General features: G+C 35.2%; 1 protein-coding gene across 1 annotated transcript; it reads right to left on the minus strand.

Moving 5' to 3' along the window:
- Window positions 1–14,574: 14,574 nt before the first annotated feature.
- LOC145440556 (kelch-like protein 25) lies at window positions 14,575–17,789 on the minus strand. Its single transcript, XM_080318196.1, has one exon. It carries the CDS (start codon window positions 17,655–17,657, stop codon window positions 16,065–16,067), a length of 1,593 nt encoding a protein of 530 aa, XP_080174322.1. The 5' UTR covers window positions 17,658–17,789; the 3' UTR covers window positions 14,575–16,064.
- Between the last annotated feature and the right edge of the window lie 1,672 nt (window positions 17,790–19,461).

The raw sequence follows: 19,461 nt of genomic DNA on the forward strand, positions 1-19,461 counted from the left end.
TCAAGGGAGCTCTATGCGTTGTTCTGAACGATTAGTAAATGTCGAGAAAGTATGCCAGGATCTCAAGGGAGCTCTACGCGTTGTTTTGTTGTGAATATGTTATCATTGTGAAATTAGCAATTATCTCGTGTTGTTGATGAAAATATTCAGCTTACGTTGTTATAAGCAGCAAAACATGATTTAAATATGCTTAAAATATTCCATTTTTCAAATAATATTACTTTGGTTCTAACTTTCGAATAATAATAAATATTATTAATAATATTTTTTCATTATTCATTGAAGTCATTGTAGCTTATAACGGTGAACATCTTTTGTACAACAAGCTCCAAGTTTAATTAGAATTAGAGCAACACAAAATTCAAACACCTTGCAACTCTCATGAAAGTGCATCGTATCATTACACAATATTAAACTTCATTCAATAATCAACATTTTATTGTGACTTCATAAATTCGTATTTTGAATTTTTTGTGATGAGATGAGATTGTTTGATATGCAAGTCGCGCATGAAGCAGATCTGTCCACCCTGTACTATAGTAATGTGTTAAATGTGTACTCAAATGTATATTGTGAATAAGACTAGTTACGGTCCAGCTACCGTGTTTGTTAACCCATTGTGAAATGTCTGACGCCATATCTTCACCGTCACACTTGTACTCAACGCGAACGCTATATTGTAGCTTAATTTCTTTACGTAGTACGTGCAAACATATGATGTGTCTCTCTCAATTTACTTTCAAAATTCATATGATACAACAGCATGGACTCAGAATGCCACTTGCAACATATGTATATGTATTTGTATGATAATATTAGAAACAGCTGGCCTCTATAGGGAATTAACTGAATACATTCTTTGCCGATGGGTAGTGTCGCAGTACCTTACCGTATGCACTACAAAACGCTATCATTTTACGGTATTAATGAGACACAAACCGAAGTAAAATTATCAAAAAATTGACTAATATTATGAATATCTTATAATTTTGCGTTAAATTAGCCATTTTCTTGTGTTGTTATTGTTTCACCATCACTGATTATTCTAATAATATTGTTGCTTTGTGAATATCTTATCAATTTTTTGTTAAATTATCAATTATCTTGTGTTGTTGATGAAAATAATTCGCTTGTATAAAATACGTTCACTATTATAATCTCCACGATTTCAATGATTATTAAAAAATAAGCTAATGCAAGTTTCCAGAATGCTGATGCTGGCTATGCTATTGGAGCCTTTTCAAATAGAATACGCAGTACGATTATCGATGGTGGATGCAAAACAATCCTAATTCTCAACAAATTTTAATTGTCTCGGAATCATACCTATTGCGATATCAACTCTCCGCATTTTGTTGTATTTAGGGCTATTGCACAAGCTATCTCTAATATGCTGCAATATAGACAGGTTCGAACTTGTCTAGGGTATTCACTTCCCGTCAACTAGCTTTTCAAGACGCATTAATAAGCGCGCGTATTTAATTACCTAATCGTTGGATGAATATTCCTGGCAGGCATAGATGTCCCCAGGGAACCGAGCTAACTTCGCTTCTATTCTTTTTACATTGTTTGCAAAGCACGGGTATTTTGTGATTCCATTAGACTTCAATGGTTCTAGAATACTAAATTAATGAGAGTTGAATAAACCGTCAATTAATTTAGCATAAAGCATATGATATTCATATTACTTAGAGCTTACGTCGTTGAACAACCCTGATATGATCATACAGCGAAAGTATAGCCCTAAATAGCGGTAATATCTCCCAAGCATAAAAATAACGTGGTCGGAATGTACGTTTATTGCAAATTTATCTCTAAACAGAATGATCTGTAGCTTGTCGCATTCGAATTACTGAGCAGAATTGACATAGAACTATTAAGCAAAGCTGAAACATCTTCACTTCAGTTATCATTCCCTTGAGACTACTAGTTATAGCAGAGGCAGACAAACTGTGATTTGCGGTTGTAGCACTTCAATGATTTCATGTGCGTTTCGCCATTTTGTTAAAGAAATTTAACCTGATTATATATTAATGCATTTATAGCGTATTAGCAATATGCGAATGGTGGCTGTGGCGCTACAGGGTTCAAAATTAGCAATTGAACTCTCGAATTGAACCTGATCATCAATCAATGACAAATCATTGTGCTCAACGCTATTTTTATGTGGTTCACTGATTCACAACTTTTACTGATCCACAAAGCACTTACGTTAGTCTTAAAACCTTCGCTGAAACACAAATTTTCGCCGAGTCATAAAACAAAAAATCTGGCAAAATATACATTCAACTACACATCTAATACTTTACTATAGTACAGGGGTGGGCAGAGCTGCTTCATGCGCGAGTCGCATATCAAAAATTTTATCTTTAAAAGAACCACAACACAAAAATCCAACATATGGATTTATGACGTCACAAGGAAATGTAGGCTATCGAATGAAATTTATTATTGTGTGATGATAGGATGTGCAATTGTGCATACACGAGGGTTCTAATTCCAATCTAATTTGGAAAAACTATGTAGCTCTAAGTCAAATTCTAATCTAGTTCTATTCAACCTGTTTCAGTTACACACGCTTTTCAGAGACACTGCGAGCTTCACGGATTTTTAAATTTTCAAAATTAGGATTGATCGATAAATATGATACTATTTATCACTTGTATAAATATCACTGTGATATCAATCCAAGCTTATGCGGCTTAGTAATAATTGGTTGTTTAGCAAAATCAATATTATGCTCAAATTATATCAGATATCGCATTGAATATAGCTAATCAAATTTTTATTACATATTAGTAGCTGCAGTCGGATTTCAACATAACGACCAATTCCGATGCACATGCTACGTTTTCGAAACGACTACATTACTATTCGATAGCTGGACATATCAGTATTGTCTTCTAATGACTCGAGTCGTTACAATCCTGCTAATGGATTTCTAATTTAAACTTTGACTTGGACTTATTGATCAAGTAGGTAGTGGGGGTACCTGGTTATGTTACCAGCCTCGAGGCTATATTCTTTGGCAGCGATGAGGCTATTTATGTTCACCGCTCAGCACTTGACTATGGCGATGTGTATTTAGCACTATGTATTGATAATTACTTGCTTCCGAGAAATAAATAACATTAATTATTCGTTATATGATACTTTCCACAGATATTCTATTATGTGTTTTGAGACTACAGCGAGTTGATAATATTAATGCGTACACTTTCAAGAAATAAGGACGTTGCTAACATTCAGATTTGCGTAAATTTCGCGTGATCAACTATGTACGATTTTTGTGTATTTCAGACTATGTATGTTCATGTTCACGAAGACTGCGGTATCGCATGGATAAATGCATCATCGCTAATAAATTACTTGAATGCGACTCGATAACATTTATCCCTTGTAACGTACTCAAACATGATTTTAGGTGTATTTAAGACTATTTATGTTCCTGAGATCTTTGATAGCGCAATGATTCGGTATGATTTCTATATTATTCCACTCTCGTTATTGGACTGCGGTGTGACGCTGAACCTATCTCGATGCCCGGGCTTCCGCATTAACTTTTTTCGATTTCTTCTGCCTTATGTAGATTTAACATAAGGAAAGTTATTTCACTCATATAATTTGAAATACGTATTTGCTCAAGATAAAGCCATAACGCTTGGAGTGAAATTTTACGAGGTTTTCGTTAATATTCAACTGGGCTAATTTCGAAATGTAAATTGAAAAACTCAAATATCGCATAGTAGGACTTCGCAAATTTTCGATATATTTTTGCTATTTTTTCATGGTGACAAGTCATTCGGAACGGTGAAATGCATTATAGGAAATAGATGAAACTGGTTCAATTCATCAAGACCCCTGAAAAAAGTACATTGGATTTCAACATTTTATTAGCAGGTTTGTTTGTTTTTTGGGTATTCATGGTGTTTGTCGACTGCTATGGTCATTTACACCAGGCCGATATTCTTCTTATTTTCCGTAACTGCCGACTTATAGCACGGCCCACCTCTAGGCTTTTGTAAGACACCGCTGACGCGGATGAGGTGGCGAGGAGGAGCCTAGGTAAACCTCCAACACTTAGCAGGTAATCGAAATACCACAAACTGGGCTAACCTTCGGAGTTGTTAAGTAAAGAAGTACTCGTACTTCTTCGGAGTACCCAATACTCTCAAGTCCTTATTATATTGGAGTGCTTCAACTTCATGATAGTTATAGTATTAAGCAGAAATATACCTGGAGTACTAATGTTTTACTTACTAGGAAATGACTACTTCTGTCTTATTTTAAAGGATTCCTCGCTCGACGCGAAATTTTATTAGGTTTTGAATAATATCCAACATGTAGGTTCGCTTTGAAGGGTACTTCGTAAAACTCAAATATTGTACAGTGAGAGTTCGCAAATTCTCGATGTATTTTTTGGTATTTTTATTGCGGTAAGTCATTCCGCAGCGCGAAAATGCATCGTAGGATATAGATGAAACTGACACCGCTCACCAAGACCACTGGACCACTGAAAAAAGTACATTTCAACATTTTAGTAGCAGTAAATTCCTAGTAAAGTATAAGAAGTGATGATTTCCGAGTGAGTTAAAAAGTAAGTATTGAAGGTATAGTTTGGTCGAAAACCGAAAACTCTGAAATAGAAGTAGATGCAGTGTAAAAAGTTAATCACTTGATTAAGTATAGCGCAAGCGAACCAAACCTATACTTGAGTACTCCAAAATGTACAAGTACTTCGCTATGGACTCCCTCCACGTAAAAAGTGACTAGGTTTTAGACTACTTTATCGGTACTTAACAGTTTCAGTTTTAGATAAAATTTGGAATAAAAAACTAGCTCATTCACTCACTTGGAAATCTCTTCTTTAACCTGTACTTGAGCGTAGCAAGTAAATCTCATTTATTATTAATTCTACACGTACACTTGACCATATTTTATGACTTACATAATTACTTTTCACTATATTTGAAGTCAAGTCTGTCAAATAGCAGTATATGTTACGATGATCTTATATTCGTTCTGTTTGATCATCTTGACTAACGATATTCACGCGGCGAGCTCTCCAGTGATAGCCTTGGGACTTGGAACAGTGTTATATGACATCATAGCGACACGAGGTTACGACAGTTTAGAATTAGCTACCTTACGACACCAAATTTCGTTAGTTCATCTCCACCTTCAAATATTGTGTTATACAAATATTGTGTATACGCAACAAATACATATATGGCTTTGTTGTTGCAATCTTCAAAAAAAAAGTACTTCCCTCAGTAAGCAATTTCTCGTAGGCTATGCATATGCATACAAACGAGGACAGTTACATCAATGAGTGGTACCTTGTTGTATTAAGTAGCTAGTAATTAGTGCATGTAAGTCCGCAGCTACTGTTCAAGACCTTTCCGCGTTTTTGCCAAGCATCCTCGTAAGGACAGACAGTCCCAATCAGCTAATGTAAGTGTGTGTGTGTGTGTGTAGGCCTATCTATGTATGAGGGGTCTTATGCCGGTTGACGAATGAAGTTGGTCGTCTATTCTATTCCGAAATAATCAAGTTAGTGGTTTTTAACAGGACCTGACCTCATAGAAACTTCAGTAGAATAACTTATAACTCCTCATGTTTACTCAAGTAAATCTAATTTGATAATCATGTACTGAATCTTAATTTTCAAACGAGTTCAAATTTAACTCTAACTTATGAGATTAAATATAATAACTTTTCACGTTGCAGCGTATTTTACAGCATGAGCCAAGTGATTTCATAATTAACACAAGATAATTAAATGAATTTTTAGAGGATTATAAGATATTCGTGTCATCCTCCTTCGTATATCATAAAAGAATACCTACTGCAGTCGATTTGTAATTATTTGCGCTGTGTTTGATCAACTCAATCATGTTGCAGTGTTTTAATAACGAAACTCTTTTACAGCATAAACCAAATAATTTCATAATAAACACAAGCTAATTGAATGAATTTACTCAAATGTAGTATGCCGCGCTGATAAGATTAATTATAATATACTTATCGTGCTACAGTGATTTTTCAATAACGAAACTCTTTTACAGCACAAGCTAAGTAATTTCATAATAAGCATAAAATACCCGGTGTCGTTCATTTGTACTTATTTGCAGTCGATATTTTTTATATCTAATTCAGTCTTAGTTTGGTTATTGAGCCCATAAGGAATTTTCACTTTATCATGATCCGTAAGTACTAATTGATGATACATCCTCTTTTCAGCTTGAAGATGTGAACTATAAAATGTTGTATACCGCGCTGATGAGATTAATTATAACATACTTATCATGTTACAGTGGTTTTTCAATAACTAAACTCATTTACAGCATAAGCAGAGTAATTTCATAATAAACATAAAATAACTGCTGTCGATGATTTGTACTAATTTGTGGCGTGTACAATTAACTCAAGCAGCTCTAAAACATAGGAAGCAGGGCGATGGGTATTCGTTGAGTTGAAGAAACATAAAAAATATTTCCGCGCCCTTCTAGGTTGTAGGGTTAGGAATAATTAGGTTTAGTAGGGCGCGGAAATATTTTTTATGTTTCTTCAACTCAACGAATACCCATCGCCCTGCTTCCTATGTTTTAGAGCTGCTTGAGTTAATTGTACACGCCACAAATTAGTACAAATCATCGACAGCAGTTATTTTATGTTTATTATGAAATTACTCTGCTTATGCTGTAAATGAGTTTAGTTATTGAAAAACCACTGTAACATGATAAGTATGTTATAATTAATCTCATCAGCGCGGTATACAACATTTTATAGTTCACATCTTCAAGCTGAAAAGAGGATGTATCATCAATTAGTACTTACGGATCATGATAAAGTGAAAATTCCTTATGGGCTCAATAACCAAACTAAGACTGAATTAGATATAAAAAATATCGACTGCAAATAAGTACAAATGAACGACACCGGGTATTTTATGCTTATTATGAAATTACTTAGCTTGTGCTGTAAAAGAGTTTCGTTATTGAAAAATCACTGTAGCACGATAACTATATTATAATTAATCTTATCAGCGCGGCATACTACATTTGAGTAAATTCATTCAATTAGCTTGTGTTTATTATGAAATTATTTGGTTTATGCTGTAAAAGAGTTTCGTTATTAAAACACTGCAACATGATTGAGTTGATCAAACACAGCGCAAATAATTACAAATCGACTGCAGTAGGTATTCTTTTATGATATACGAAGGAGGATGACACGAATATCTTATAATCCTCTAAAAATTCATTTAATTATCTTGTGTTAATTATGAAATCACTTGGCTCATGCTGTAAAATACGCTGCAACGTGAAAAGTTATTATATTTAATCTCATAAGTTAGAGTTAAATTTGAACTCGTTTGAAAATTAAGATTCAGTACATGATTATCAAATTAGATTTACTTGAGTAAACATGAGGAGTTATAAGTTATTCTACTGAAGTTTCTATGAGGTCAGGTCCTGTTAAAAACCACTAACTTGATTATTTCGGAATAGAATAGACGACCAACTTCATTCGTCAACCGGCATAAGACCCCTCATACATACATAGGCCTACACACACACACACACACTTACATTAGCTGATTGGGACTGTCTGTCCTTACGAGGATGCTTGGCAAAAACGCGGAAAGGTCTTGAACAGTAGCTGCGGACTTACATGCACTAATTACTAGCTACTTAATACAACAAGGTACCACTCATTGATGTAACTGTCCTCGTTTGTATGCATATGCATAGCCTACGAGAAATTGCTTACTGAGGGAAGTACTTTTTTTTTTGAAGATTGCAACAACAAAGCCATATATGTATTTGTTGCGTATACACAATATTTGTATAACACAATATTTGAAGGTGGAGATGAACTAACGAAATTTGGTGTCGTAAGGTAGCTAATTCTAAATTGTCGTAACCTCGTGTCGCTATGATGTCATATAACACTGTTCCAAGTCCCAAGGCTATCACTGGAGAGCTCGCCGCGTGAATATCGTTAGTCAAGATGATCAAACAGAACGAATATAAGATCATCGTAACATATACTGCTATTTGACAGACTTGACTTCAAATATAGTGAAAAGTAATTATGTAAGTCATAAAATATGGTCAAGTGTACGTGTAGAATTAATAATAAATGAGATTTACTTGCTACGCTCAAGTACAGGTTAAAGAAGAGATTTCCAAGTGAGTGAATGAGCTAGTTTTTTATTCCAAATTTTATCTAAAACTGAAACTGTTAAGTACCGATAAAGTAGTCTAAAACCTAGTCACTTTTTACGTGGAGGGAGTCCATAGCGAAGTACTTGTACATTTTGGAGTACTCAAGTATAGGTTTGGTTCGCTTGCGCTATACTTAATCAAGTGATTAACTTTTTACACTGCATCTACTTCTATTTCAGAGTTTTCGGTTTTCGACCAAACTATACCTTCAATACTTACTTTTTAACTCACTCGGAAATCATCACTTCTTATACTTTACTAGGAATTTACTGCTACTAAAATGTTGAAATGTACTTTTTTCAGTGGTCCAGTGGTCTTGGTGAGCGGTGTCAGTTTCATCTATATCCTACGATGCATTTTCGCGCTGCGGAATGACTTACCGCAATAAAAATACCAAAAAATACATCGAGAATTTGCGAACTCTCACTGTACAATATTTGAGTTTTACGAAGTACCCTTCAAAGCGAACCTACATGTTGGATATTATTCAAAACCTAATAAAATTTCGCGTCGAGCGAGGAATCCTTTAAAATAAGACAGAAGTAGTCATTTCCTAGTAAGTAAAACATTAGTACTCCAGGTATATTTCTGCTTAATACTATAACTATCATGAAGTTGAAGCACTCCAATATAATAAGGACTTGAGAGTATTGGGTACTCCGAAGAAGTACGAGTACTTCTTTACTTAACAACTCCGAAGGTTAGCCCAGTTTGTGGTATTTCGATTACCTGCTAAGTGTTGGAGGTTTACCTAGGCTCCTCCTCGCCACCTCATCCGCGTCAGCGGTGTCTTACAAAAGCCTAGAGGTGGGCCGTGCTATAAGTCGGCAGTTACGGAAAATAAGAAGAATATCGGCCTGGTGTAAATGACCATAGCAGTCGACAAACACCATGAATACCCAAAAAACAAACAAACCTGCTAATAAAATGTTGAAATCCAATGTACTTTTTTCAGGGGTCTTGATGAATTGAACCAGTTTCATCTATTTCCTATAATGCATTTCACCGTTCCGAATGACTTGTCACCATGAAAAAATAGCAAAAATATATCGAAAATTTGCGAAGTCCTACTATGCGATATTTGAGTTTTTCAATTTACATTTCGAAATTAGCCCAGTTGAATATTAACGAAAACCTCGTAAAATTTCACTCCAAGCGTTATGGCTTTATCTTGAGCAAATACGTATTTCAAATTATATGAGTGAAATAACTTTCCTTATGTTAAATCTACATAAGGCAGAAGAAATCGAAAAAAGTTAATGCGGAAGCCCGGGCATCGAGATAGGTTCAGCGTCACACCGCAGTCCAATAACGAGAGTGGAATAATATAGAAATCATACCGAATCATTGCGCTATCAAAGATCTCAGGAACATAAATAGTCTTAAATACACCTAAAATCATGTTTGAGTACGTTACAAGGGATAAATGTTATCGAGTCGCATTCAAGTAATTTATTAGCGATGATGCATTTATCCATGCGATACCGCAGTCTTCGTGAACATGAACATACATAGTCTGAAATACACAAAAATCGTACATAGTTGATCACGCGAAATTTACGCAAATCTGAATGTTAGCAACGTCCTTATTTCTTGAAAGTGTACGCATTAATATTATCAACTCGCTGTAGTCTCAAAACACATAATAGAATATCTGTGGAAAGTATCATATAACGAATAATTAATGTTATTTATTTCTCGGAAGCAAGTAATTATCAATACATAGTGCTAAATACACATCGCCATAGTCAAGTGCTGAGCGGTGAACATAAATAGCCTCATCGCTGCCAAAGAATATAGCCTCGAGGCTGGTAACATAACCAGGTACCCCCACTACCTACTTGATCAATAAGTCCAAGTCAAAGTTTAAATTAGAAATCCATTAGCAGGATTGTAACGACTCGAGTCATTAGAAGACAATACTGATATGTCCAGCTATCGAATAGTAATGTAGTCGTTTCGAAAACGTAGCATGTGCATCGGAATTGGTCGTTATGTTGAAATCCGACTGCAGCTACTAATATGTAATAAAAATTTGATTAGCTATATTCAATGCGATATCTGATATAATTTGAGCATAATATTGATTTTGCTAAACAACCAATTATTACTAAGCCGCATAAGCTTGGATTGATATCACAGTGATATTTATACAAGTGATAAATAGTATCATATTTATCGATCAATCCTAATTTTGAAAATTTAAAAATCCGTGAAGCTCGCAGTGTCTCTGAAAAGCGTGTGTAACTGAAACAGGTTGAATAGAACTAGATTAGAATTTGACTTAGAGCTACATAGTTTTTCCAAATTAGATTGGAATTAGAACCCTCGTGTATGCACAATTGCACATCCTATCATCACACAATAATAAATTTCATTCGATAGCCTACATTTCCTTGTGACGTCATAAATCCATATGTTGGATTTTTGTGTTGTGGTTCTTTTAAAGATAAAATTTTTGATATGCGACTCGCGCATGAAGCAGCTCTGCCCACCCCTGTACTATAGTAAAGTATTAGATGTGTAGTTGAATGTATATTTTGCCAGATTTTTTGTTTTATGACTCGGCGAAAATTTGTGTTTCAGCGAAGGTTTTAAGACTAACGTAAGTGCTTTGTGGATCAGTAAAAGTTGTGAATCAGTGAACCACATAAAAATAGCGTTGAGCACAATGATTTGTCATTGATTGATGATCAGGTTCAATTCGAGAGTTCAATTGCTAATTTTGAACCCTGTAGCGCCACAGCCACCATTCGCATATTGCTAATACGCTATAAATGCATTAATATATAATCAGGTTAAATTTCTTTAACAAAATGGCGAAACGCACATGAAATCATTGAAGTGCTACAACCGCAAATCACAGTTTGTCTGCCTCTGCTATAACTAGTAGTCTCAAGGGAATGATAACTGAAGTGAAGATGTTTCAGCTTTGCTTAATAGTTCTATGTCAATTCTGCTCAGTAATTCGAATGCGACAAGCTACAGATCATTCTGTTTAGAGATAAATTTGCAATAAACGTACATTCCGACCACGTTATTTTTATGCTTGGGAGATATTACCGCTATTTAGGGCTATACTTTCGCTGTATGATCATATCAGGGTTGTTCAACGACGTAAGCTCTAAGTAATATGAATATCATATGCTTTATGCTAAATTAATTGACGGTTTATTCAACTCTCATTAATTTAGTATTCTAGAACCATTGAAGTCTAATGGAATCACAAAATACCCGTGCTTTGCAAACAATGTAAAAAGAATAGAAGCGAAGTTAGCTCGGTTCCCTGGGGACATCTATGCCTGCCAGGAATATTCATCCAACGATTAGGTAATTAAATACGCGCGCTTATTAATGCGTCTTGAAAAGCTAGTTGACGGGAAGTGAATACCCTAGACAAGTTCGAACCTGTCTATATTGCAGCATATTAGAGATAGCTTGTGCAATAGCCCTAAATACAACAAAATGCGGAGAGTTGATATCGCAATAGGTATGATTCCGAGACAATTAAAATTTGTTGAGAATTAGGATTGTTTTGCATCCACCATCGATAATCGTACTGCGTATTCTATTTGAAAAGGCTCCAATAGCATAGCCAGCATCAGCATTCTGGAAACTTGCATTAGCTTATTTTTTAATAATCATTGAAATCGTGGAGATTATAATAGTGAACGTATTTTATACAAGCGAATTATTTTCATCAACAACACAAGATAATTGATAATTTAACAAAAAATTGATAAGATATTCACAAAGCAACAATATTATTAGAATAATCAGTGATGGTGAAACAATAACAACACAAGAAAATGGCTAATTTAACGCAAAATTATGAGATATTCATAATATTAGTCAATTTTTTGATAATTTTACTTCGGTTTGTGTCTCATTAATACCGTAAAATGATAGCGTTTTGTAGTGCATACGGTAAGGTACTGCGACACTACCCATCGGCAAAGAATGTATTCAGTTAATTCCCTATAGAGGCCAGCTGTTTCTAATATTATCATACAAATACATATACATATGTTGCAAGTGGCATTCTGAGTCCATGCTGTTGTATCATATGAATTTTGAAAGTAAATTGAGAGAGACACATCATATGTTTGCACGTACTACGTAAAGAAATTAAGCTACAATATAGCGTTCGCGTTGAGTACAAGTGTGACGGTGAAGATATGGCGTCAGACATTTCACAATGGGTTAACAAACACGGTAGCTGGACCGTAACTAGTCTTATTCACAATATACATTTGAGTACACATTTAACACATTACTATAGTACAGGGTGGACAGATCTGCTTCATGCGCGACTTGCATATCAAACAATCTCATCTCATCACAAAAAATTCAAAATACGAATTTATGAAGTCACAATAAAATGTTGATTATTGAATGAAGTTTAATATTGTGTAATGATACGATGCACTTTCATGAGAGTTGCAAGGTGTTTGAATTTTGTGTTGCTCTAATTCTAATTAAACTTGGAGCTTGTTGTACAAAAGATGTTCACCGTTATAAGCTACAATGACTTCAATGAATAATGAAAAAATATTATTATTAATATTTATTATTATTCGAAAGTTAGAACCAAAGTAATATTATTTGAAAAATGGAATATTTTAAGCATATTTAAATCATGTTTTGCTGCTTATAACAACGTAAGCTGAATATTTTCATCAACAACACGAGATAATTGCTAATTTCACAATGATAACATATTCACAACAAAACAACGCGTAGAGCTCCCTTGAGATCCTGGCATACTTTCTCGACATTTACTAATCGTTCAGAACAACGCATAGAGCTCCCTTGAGATCCTGGCAGACTTTCTCGATATTAGAATCCCTTTTTTGATTTGCGACGTAAAAGCAATACCAGTTTCGCATACATGAGCATATGATTGCGAATAAACCGAAAATTGTTTTATTAAAATTCAAATCATGTAGATTATAACAGTGAACGTCTTTTGTACAAACTAATTCATCAACAACACAAGATTATCGATAATTTAACTAAAATCAATAGGATATTTACAAAGCAACAATATTATTAAAAAGATATTCACCGTTCACCGACAATGATTTCAATGAATGATGAAAAAAATATAATAATTATTATTTCAAAGTAAGAACCAATGTAAAAATATTTTTAAAAACTGGAATATTTAAAACATATTTAAATCATGTTTTGGTGCTTTAACAACGTAGGCTGATTTTTTTCATCAACATGAGATACTTGCTATTTTCACAATGATTAGATATTCACAATATTAGCCAATTTTTATATTATTACTTTGTGAGATTTATTTCAATTATTTTTATTAATCATTGAAATCATGTAGATTATAACAGTGAACGTCTTCAAACAAATTCATCAACAACACAAGATATTCAATAAACTAAATTTTTTTATTAATTATTCCCATTAATTAGCTTTTCAAGACGCATGCACATATTTCTGACCAAGGCATAGATGTCTCAACTCACGAAATAGATAATCGATAATTTAACTAAACTCAATAAGATATTCACAAAGCAACAATATTATTAAAAAGGTGTTCACCCGTTATAAGCTACAATGATTTCAATGAATAAAAATATAATAAATATTATTCCAAAGTTAGAAACAAAGTAATAATATTTAAAAACTGCAATCTCTAAAAATTATTTTAATCCTGTTTTGGTGCAACAACGTAAGCTGATCATTTTCATTAACAACATGAGATAATTGCTAATTTCACAATGATTAGATATTCGCAATATTAAATAATTTTTATCTTATTACTTTGTGAGATTTATTTAAACTATTTTTATTAAACATTGAAATCATATAAATTACAGTGAACGTCTTCAAACAATGAAACAGTGAAACAGTGAAACAGTGAACGTCTTCAAACTAATTCATGAACAACACAAGATAATCTATAAACTAAAGAAATTTTAATAATCATGAAAATGTTTACAACTGGGTGGCAATGACGCGACAAATTAGCGCGCGGGCGGGCGGTGCGTCGCGACAATTTATTAATAGCGGCGTGGCTGCGGCGGCGGCGGTAAATGTAATAATTACGTTATTATGTTAATTGCCGACTGAGACAACGTCATTTCTCGCTCTCGTACTACGCAATCATCATGTGCAACCCTAAGCCAATCATAATGACGTAATCATCAGCGTTATTGGACTGGAACTATGCCATCTCTCACACAACCAAAACATCTCTCGTATTGGAACCACGCCCACATTGCGCTGCGTTCTGATTGGATAACAGATGTCACGTGATCAAATACTCGATGACTATTGGTCGGCGTATAAACCCCGTGTATAATACTACTTGAGACCTCTGCCCTACAGCAAGTTAGCGTCCTGCGCTCATGATTTGAAATACATAATACTTCTACTGAACAACCTGTTATAGCGACAAGTAAGTAAGTGAACAACATATACCAAACTAGCATAGAAGTAGCGAAAAATTAGACTTACTCGAGTCCTGCAAGTGGAGGAAAACTACTGTAGTAATTCGAAAAAGTGGAAATACTTCATTGCTGACCACCTCTGATAATGAGTAACTATTTTTATAAAGTGAAAGTCATTTACATGCATTACGAAATGATTTTCAACACCACTTTCAAACGTACGTTCATTATAAACGTTTATTGAAACGAGCTAACAGTACGATAAAGGAATTGTGTTGAATTCAAAACCAAATGGAAAATCTTAAAATATCATCAAATACAGCCAGAACAAGGCAACAAGGCAGCGTAAAACAGCCATGCGAGCATGATACAAAGATGATACAATTAACGTTGGCAGATGTAATATTACACAGGAAAAAAGTGTGCGAAAGCAAGAAACACAACAACTTCACAACTACGACTAGTAGGATATCTCAAGATTATACAAATATTCTTTCTGACGACATAGGACCAGATTGTTCTGCTTAATGCACGTCGATTTCAACGCTGATAAGTGGAATGTAGATCTACCCTTTGATGGAACAGAAACCATATCATAGGAATAGTTTAGAGCGCACATCGGGATATCAATTAAATATCGACCGATGGACGGCTTTTACTTGGTTATATGTAAGGCTGGGCAAAATCGAGTACCTGAGTAATTCGATTCTGAATCACGTATTACGCTTCGAGTGGAATATTCGAGTGTCATCTATTATGACGTCACAAAATGATGTACTGTGTCAAAGTCCAAATATGTATATTTTATGTCACCACAAAGAACATAGTCCCTGTTATACGACACGTTACAGATACTTGGGTAATATTTCAATGCACTTCTTTCTCGGCTTTCTCAGTGGAAAATTAAATTGTCGTTAGTAAATTAACTTTAGTTGCGATGATGTATAATATCAGTACTCGAAAAATTGTTTTTTACTACTCGACTCGAATCATTAAAATTATTACTCGATTCAGATTCTAGTACCGTACTCAAATCATAGTGCCTAGCCCTACTTATATGATGCCCCGTTTGACGCCATTTTGCATTGATTTGCCCATTTCCGCAAATCGAGCGACTGTCATATCGATCTTATATTACTTTGAGAACGCGTTGCTTGACGCGTTCCAACAGACGTTGGGGCGTGCGTCCCGCATACTGATTGTCGCGGTGCTATTTGTACTCATAAATAACCGTACTTTGATGAAAATTCGGAAACATATCTTTTTGAGTGTTTGGAAAAATTTGTATGGTGGGGTTAACAATTCTTGCGTTAATAGTGATTTTTGATCAGCAGTCCGCAGGTACACCTGATGAAAGCTGGCGGAGCATCAGCGGAACCCGGGTCCAAAACCACCGTTCGAAAATGAACACCCATCATTTCAGAAATGATGCGCAAGACACACTCATATCCACACCCTGAGTAGCAGTAAATTTATTATATTTTTCAGAAACCATCAACTTGTCCAGTTCTACAGCACGTACTTTCGTTCCAGAATTCTTTCCATACAAATACAACTTGTCGGCGGCAAGAATGTTGCATCCAGCGAAGTAATTTTCAATGGTAAGACTAGGGATAGATTCCCATTGCATTGATATATTATTGTAGAATACAACTTCCCTTGAATAGTCACTGATAGCATACACAGTCTTATTATAACTGAATACAGATCTTTCCGTTATTGAAATTGGTATGTTAGCGATCCGGTCACATCGCATCGTGCTTAGGTTAATCATAAAAGCATGTGTACTAGAAGAACCAGGTTCAGAATCAATCATATAAATGTATTCGTCAACACTTGCAATGGCAAATTTCTCACGTGTGTATTTTTCATCTCTTTGGATTTTAATTGATGACGACGTGCCAATCCCAATTTCATATAGGATTACTTGTTCTGGTGTAACCATCGCTATATATTTTTCACATATGATGCACCTGTTGTATCCTTCCTTCAAATCGCTCTCATACAATTTTTTCCATTCCAACTCACTGTAACTGAAGACTGCATTGCCGGTTGTGACATAAATTATTTCTTTATGCTCTACTACATCAAGCCACTCTGTCTTTATGGCGTAAGGTAATTGCGAAAATTCCGACCATTTCTCTTCAATTAGACTGTACCTGCTCAGCGTCCTGGTGTTAGTGTGACATGTTATGATGCCGGTCATCTGTTCGCCACAAGCCAGGGGCACTTTGGAACTTTCATCCAATGCATAATCATTGCACACTATTTTCTGCAGGCATTTCTTTGAATCATTCACTAACGCCTCACAGACAATATTTTCTTTGATAAATCGCTGGGGAATAAATGCTAGATTAATCGACTGGAAGCAATCGTCGAAGGCATCTTTTCTTCCAACCTTGTCGTGTTTGACCCAGGTCACTACTGCAGTCCATTTCAACATTTCATATTCCCTACCCCAGTTTTCATCAAGGGATAACAAGTAAAGGAAATTTTCTTTTGGTAATGACCGCAGTTCCTTTGACTTGACAAATGTCTTGAGATCTTTTTGAAAAAAGATTTGAATTTCGGTTTTCAAAAGTTTCTTATCATAAATCCGAGACACCGATAGCATTTGTGCTACATTTCCCATGGTTATATTCTCGGAAAGAAATTCAACGTAGAGATCCGTCAAATCATGGAGGCAAAAGATATCCGATGCTTTTATGAAATCAGTGATGTGATTCAAAGTAAAATCAACTTTCCCGGTATAAATGAAGTTGATACATTGTTTCACAATCTCACCAGGAGTATCTGGAAATGATACAATCCCAGTGTTCGATTCTTTTGTATCACTCGAAAACATGGCTCGGAAATATTCCGTCGCAACAATCAGTACGAATTTATGAACCTTGATTTCATCTTGGCCGGCCACTATTGTGATATCACAAAACTCTTCATTTTTTTTCAATGAATTCATGGAATCGAGCATGTATCGTGGATGTGAGGAACATTCCTTTAGAGTCATATTTCATAGGAGATCAGTTTGACAGATATACCTACTTATGCTGCAAAATATAAGAAAAATACGGTACCGCAATCAGTAAAGATTTCATATTTGATAAAAACGCATATAGTAAAGCAAACTTCGGGCCGATGACATCATATTTTATGATACGATTTTTGATATACAATGTTCTTTCCAATTCTCTACTAGTTGTTGTCGAGTACCCCTGACGAAAGTAAACCGACAATATCCGAGTTCATTTCAATATGAATATACAGCACTTTTTAATCGAATATTGAGATAGATTTTAGAGAGTTATACTTTACAAGGTATTTGATCACGGTAAATATATACATTAAGTAAACTAGCAAAAAACATGAATTGCTAAATCCAAAACAATGATGCACCTTGCAGGCATACACAAGTAACCTTCTGGATTGAGATCACATAGAAAGAGCAGCATATGCACTCACTATATCATATTATATTATCCACGGTCATGACCGAGTTTTCAAGTTCCCTAATTTTTGTATTGGTTCTTCTTAACTTTCTGCTATATAAATATACTGTAACCTATGTGCAAGACGAACCTTGCATCCTACTATATAACTGATTTTAAGGCGGCTGTTTATAAAAATTTGGCAGCCTCACGGTGTTCTTGACGAACCAGGCATTTGGGAAGCATGCAGTTACGGAGCATGGAACACCATTCATAACTCAAATCCAGTTCTCGGTACAACAGGTAGGTTCGGTAAGAATATGCACACACTGCAATGATATCTCAGCATGAGCATGGTACTATTAATGCGATTGATATACCATTAATGATATCAATGCGGGTGAGGCAAAAGTGATTCACAAATATACCTTAGAAAGTTGGGCTAATGTCTTTGGTGAGTTTTACACCTGCTCAAGAAGTTCAATATTATAACAAAAGGTCCCTGTCAATAGACCACGTATTCGTTTCGTATTAACAACAGCACCAAACTTTTCCTGCAGAACGTATAACCATTTTTTACCATTCTAGCATAGGCAATCAAAATGTAGCTACGCTAAGTTCTTATGATTCAAGTATCTTACGCGAGTCACGATGATGACGCGATGCCACTCAATAGAAACAAATCCTTCTCGTCTATTCAAGCGTGTACTGTACAGCATAGTCACGCTGTAAATTGCTATAAGATTCAAGTATCACGATCGCGACGGACGCGCCCTAACACAAAAACGAATCATATCAATCTATTCAAACATAGCAAGCGTTCATACAGCGTAACCACACTATAGATTGATATGGTTCAAGTATTTCTCTGCCAATACCCGCCTTAACAAAAATAAATCTTTGTCATCAAATCCAGCATAGCAAGCGTTTTTACAGCGCATACCTAGTTACCTACACTGCGAATTGCCAATATTCAAGTATCTCACGACCTTGATGGGAAACGCCTCAACTATCGAAATTCAACATGGAACGGCAGCGACCGATTTTGCAGTTTCATCCCGCTTCGCCGAGGCTGTAGTGGAGAATTGTTTTGCGTAAGCGACTGTACGATTTCCGGCAATCCAAAAGTCATCTTCCTGAGCGCAGAAATTATTGAATCTGGTCTTGATCGAAAGCTACTGTTGCATCGATTCCGAAGATATGAATTAAAATAATGATCATGCACTGATCCACCTAGATTCCGTCCACCAGGTCTGAAATATCGGCATTGTTGGAACAATCGGAGAGTCGCAACGGGTCATTGTTATGGCCATTGTGTTACGGTTACCTGATTGTTCTTAACAATGCCGATATTTCAGGCTTGGAGGACATATTCTCGGTGGATCA

Source organism: Botryllus schlosseri, chromosome 1 (genome assembly GCF_051294905.1).
Source record: "Botryllus schlosseri isolate E-star chromosome 1, Bs_hap1, whole genome shotgun sequence".
NCBI lineage: Eukaryota > Metazoa > Chordata > Ascidiacea > Stolidobranchia > Styelidae > Botryllus > Botryllus schlosseri.